Source organism: Portunus trituberculatus, chromosome 26 (assembly GCF_017591435.1).
Source record: "Portunus trituberculatus isolate SZX2019 chromosome 26, ASM1759143v1, whole genome shotgun sequence".
Lineage (NCBI taxonomy): Eukaryota > Metazoa > Arthropoda > Malacostraca > Decapoda > Portunidae > Portunus > Portunus trituberculatus.
The window spans coordinates 2,776,464-2,781,540 of NC_059280.1; the positions used below are offsets into that span (position 1 = coordinate 2,776,464).

At 45.2% G+C, this 5,077-nt stretch overlaps 1 protein-coding gene and 1 long non-coding RNA gene across 2 annotated transcripts; one reads left to right on the forward strand and one right to left on the reverse strand.

Moving 5' to 3' along the window:
- Positions 1-25: 25 nt before the first annotated feature.
- LOC123509209 lies at positions 26-2,663 on the reverse strand. The gene is made up of 4 exons (XR_006676166.1): positions 2,626-2,663; positions 1,587-1,773; positions 599-829; positions 26-59 (listed from the first exon to the last, which is right to left on the reverse strand). It is a non-coding gene; the product is annotated as an uncharacterized LOC123509209 (long non-coding RNA).
- Positions 2,664-4,563: 1,900 nt separating this feature from the next.
- LOC123509265 (uncharacterized histidine-rich protein DDB_G0274557-like) lies at positions 4,564-4,911 on the forward strand. The gene has a single exon (XM_045263464.1). The coding sequence runs from the start codon at positions 4,564-4,566 to the stop codon at positions 4,909-4,911; it is 348 nt and encodes a 115-aa protein (XP_045119399.1).
- The last annotated feature ends 166 nt before the right edge of the window (positions 4,912-5,077 follow it).

The window sequence follows — 5,077 nt, forward strand, 5'->3', positions numbered from 1 at the left end:
CCACCATAGCGTACACCATGTCTTCTCAATCGTGTTTCCACTCCCAGCACCTCCACCATCTGTGCAGGTTCAGGCAGTGTGATAAGAGATGTTCTGGGGGTTTTAAGTGTGTTTTGAGGGTTTTGGGGTTTTGGGGTTTTGAGGTTTTGGGTTTTGAGGGTGTTTTTTTGGGGTTGGGTTTGGGGTTTTGGGTGGGTGGTTTGTGTGTTTTGGGTGTGTGTGTTTTGGGTGTGTGTTTTGGTGTTTTGAGGAGTGTGTTTTTGTTTGTGTTTTGAGGTGTGTGTTGGGTGTGTTTGTGTGTTTTGTGGTGTTTGAGGGTTTTGTGTTTTGGGGTGTTTTGAGGGTTTGGGTTTTTGTGTTGTGTGTTTTGTGTGTGTTTGGTGTTTTTGGTTGTTTGGTGTTTTGGTGTGTTTATTTTGGCCCTTTTTGTTTTCTCCCTCTCTCTCTCTCTCTCTCTCTCTCTCTCTCTCTCTCTCTCTCTCTTCTCTCTCTCTCTCTTTCTTTCTCAATTCTTCCTTATGTCTTCCCTGTTGTAAGAAATCACACACACACACACACACACACACACACACACACACACACACACACACACACTCACCCTCTTGTTGTCCACATTGATAGTCTTCCCAATGCGTGGCAAGATGTTGTTCCTCATAGGCCTGTTAAAGAGTCCCGCCAGCCAGCAGAGGGCATAAGGCAGCTGGGCGGTGGCGATAGAGTAACCCTGCGGCCTGAACTCCTTGGCTACGCTGATGGCAATGTCCCGGTACCAGCAGCTGTCCGTGGCAATGATGTGTCTGTTGTTCGCGGCTTCTGGGAGAGTTAGCGCCTGGAGAGGGAGACAGACAGGGAGAAAGAGGGACAGGGAGATAGGGAGAGGAAGAGGGAGAGAGGGAAAGGAGGAATATATGATAAGAGAAAGGAGGAATTTATGGTGGAGAGAAAGAGAGAGAGAGAGAGAGAATTTTATTAGTGATGTTGTGTGTTTTGTGTGTTTTGGGTGTTTTGGTGTGTTTGTGTGTGTTTTGGTGTTTAGGTGTTTGGTGTGTAGTGTTTTGGTGTGTTTTTTGTGTTTTGGTGTTTAGTGGTTTTAGTGTGTTTGGTGTGTTTGTGTTTTGGTGTTTTATGTGTTTGGTGTGTTTGGGTGTGTTTAAGTGTGTTTTGGTTTGTGTTTGTGTTTGGTGTGTTTAGTTTGTTTTGTGTTTTGGTGTTAGTTTGGTGTTTGTGTGTTTGATGTGTTAGATGTAGTGTGTTGGGGTGTTTAAGAGTGTTGTGTTTTTTTAGGTGTTTAATGTTTTTGTGTTTATGGGTGTTTGGTGTTTTGGATGTTTAAACGTGTTATGGGTGTGTCTGGTTTTAGCGGTGTTTTGAGATGTTTGAATGTTTGGGTGTTTTGGAGATGTTTAGCGTGTTTAATAGTGTTTTGGAGTTGAGGCGTGGTTAATGTGTGTGTTTGAAGTGTTTAGGGTGGTTTGGGATGAGCGATGTTCAGTGGTGTTTTGGATGTTTAAGTGGTGTTTATTGGTGTTTTGGATGTTTCAGGCGTGTTTTGAAGTGTCGACCAGTGTTTGGGAGCACATCCGTACCTTGACATGAGCCCTGGCCACATCACGCACGTCGCACACCGGGAACTGCACACGAGGCACGCCAGGGTAAGTCTTGTTGACATCCCGGTCATGAGCGAGACTGAGGTGGAGGTACGGTGGGTCTCCAGCAACGGTGGCCCCATCACCAGTGTCGGGTTGATGACTGACAGCTCAAACTTGTCCTCGTCTGGGATTACATTAGGTTAGGTTAGGTTAGGTTAGGTTAGGTTGGGGTTAGATTAAGTTAGGTTGGGTTAGGCTAGGTTAGGTTAGATTGGGTCAGGTTGGGTTGGTTGGGTTACATTGTTAGGTGGCGTTAGATTGGGTTGAATTGGGTTGGATTAAGTTACGTTAGGTTAGGTTGGGTTGGGTTGAGCTAGGTTAGGTTAGGTTAGGCCAGGTTGGAGGGTGGGTTGGTTTGGACCGGGTTGGTTAGATTGGGTTAGGTTAGGTTAGGTTAGGTGAAGATTACTTTGGGTTTGTTGGGTTTCATTCCGTCTGGCAAGTTTACCGGGGTTTTTGTGGTTAAATTAAGATGTGTGTGGTTTTCAGGTTAAACTGGGGTGTGTGGGGTTTTATGGGGTTAAATTTGGTGTGTGGGGTTTTGGGGTTAAACTGGGATGTGGGGGTTTTGTGGTTAAATTGTGGTGTGTAGGGTTTTTGGGGTTAAACTGGGTTGTTTGGGGTTTTTTCGCGGTTAAACCGAGATGTGTGGGGTTTTTTGGTGGTTAAACTGGGATGTGTGGGTGTTTTTGGGGTTAAATTGTGGGTGTGGTGTTTTTTTGGGGTTAAACTGGGGTGTGGTTTTTGGGGTTAAATTGTGGTGTGTGGGTTTTCGGTTAATTGGGTTTGGGGGTTAAATTGATGTGTATGGAATTTTGGGGCTTACATGGGGACGTGAGGTGAGTGGGGTTTTCTGGAATGGAAGTGGGTTAAAATTGCATTGGTTTGGATAGAGATAGGTTTAAATGGGTTGGGTTGGGTTAGATTGGGTCTCTCTCTCACTCACTCCACTCCTCACCTCCTCTCTCTCTCTCACCGGACAGTTCCTTGATGTATTCCCAAGCAGCCTTTCCCACGACCTTCGACTTAGTATAAAGGGGGTTGTCGATTCGGGGTCTGTCCAATCCTCTTCGTTATATTTCTTGCTGGGATCTGGCGTTGACTCTCCTGTGGTGGTGAGTGGTGGTGAGTGGTTCCATAGCACCAAACACCCGCTAAAACCCCTTACTGAATTCCAAAACACCCCAAACACCGCCATGCCTTTCCAGTCATTCCTGTAACCTTCAAAACATCCTCAAAACACCGCCAAACACCGCCAAAAACACCGCTAGTTCCTTCCAAACACCCCTACTGAATTCCAAACACCCCAAACACCGCCATGCCTTTCCAGTCATTCCTGTAACCTTCAAAACATCCTCAAAACACCGCCAAACACCATCCCAAAACACCGCTAGTTCCTTCCAAACACCCTACTGAATTCCCCAAACACCGCCATGCCTTTCCAGTCATTCCTGTAACCTTCAAAACATCCTCAAAACACCCCCAAACACCATCAAATACCGCCAAAACACCGGTCCTTCAAACACCCTACTGAATTCCAAACACCCCAAACACCGCCAGCCTTCTCATTCTGTAACCTTCAAAACACCCAAAACACCCAAAAACCCAAACACACCAAACATCCTTCCAAACACCCCACATTCCAAACCCCCAAACACCCCATTCTTTCAAACACCCTAAACACTCAAAACATCCATCACACCCCAAACACCCAAACACTCACATTTAACCTCAAACACCCACACTCCAAACACCCTTAAAACACCCTCAACACCCCAAACATCAAAACCCCACAAAACCCCTTCAAAACACTTCAAAAACCCAAACACCAAACACCTCAAAACACCCAAACACTTCAAAACACTCAACACCCAAACATTTCACCAAACACACCAAACACCAAACACACACAAACATTAAACACCCAACACAAACACTTCAAAACACCCAAACACACACAAACACTTCAAAACACCCCACACACACCCCAAACACACACAAACACTTCAAAACACCAACACCAAACACCCCCAAACACTTCAAACACACATTAAACACCCAAACACACACAAACACTTCAAACCAAACACACCAAAACCCCAAACACCCCAAACACCCACACAAACACCACCAAACACTCACCAAACACAAAAAGAAGATGTCACACATTTTTGACAGCTCCTAGTCGCCCACAGCCTTCAGAACCCTCAAAGTGCCCCCTACGGTCAGCAGCTCCTCCTCAGTCACTGCCTTGCTGGTGATGTCAGGAAAGGGCTGGCCAGTCATATGAACACCCTCACGGCCTGGGGAAAATTAGGGGTTTCAATTGTTTAGTTTATGGTTCAAATTTGTAGAAAACGGTGTGACTCATAGAAAACGGTGGGTGACTCAATTTTTTTTTAGTTTATGCTCAAAATTTGTGTAGAAAACGGGTGTGACTGTCATAGAAAACGGTTAATTTAATGGGTGACTCAAAAAAAAAATATATGGATAATGTGATTTTTGTTTAGTATACGTTTCAAATTTGTGTAGAAAACGGGTGTGACTCATAGAAAACGGTGGATGACTCAATTTTTTTTTTAGTTTATGCTCAAAATTTGTGTAGAAAACGGGTGAGACTATCATAGAAAACGGTTAATTTAGTGGGTGACTCAAGAATACGTATATAGGGATTATGTGATTTTTGTTTAGTATATGGTTAAAATATGTGTAGAAAACGGGACGGGTGACTCATAGAAAACGGTGGGTGACTCAATTTTTGTTTAGTTTATGCTCAAAATTTGAGTAGAAAACGGGTGAGACTATCATAGAAAACTTAATTTAATGGCAGACTCAAGAAAACATAGGAATTTTGTTTAGTTTATGGTCCAAATTTTATGGTCCACACCACGATACGACGCGACCACACCACGATATGACGCGACCACACCACGATATGAAGCGACCACACCACGATACGACGCGACCACACCACGATACGACGCGACCACACCACGATACGACGCGACCACACCACGATACGAAGCGACCACACCACGATACGACGCGACCACACCACGATACGAAGCGACCACACCACGATACGACGCGACCACACCACGATATGACGCGACCACACCACGATATGAAGCGACCACACCACGATACGACGCGACCACACCACGATACGACGCGACCACACCACGATACGACGCGACCACACCACGATACGACGCGACCACACCACGATACGACGCGACCACACCACGAACCAGACGAATAATAAAAATAAATAACAGGCAGCGAGAGGGAGAGCAGGACAGAAAATGAAGGAGATAATGAGAAGAATGAGGGATAAACGCCCCCCCCCCGAAGTAATATTAAAAGTAATCCCTTAGAGACAAATAGGAGAGAGATTACTGGTCAAGATTTATGAAGTGCCAGAGTAA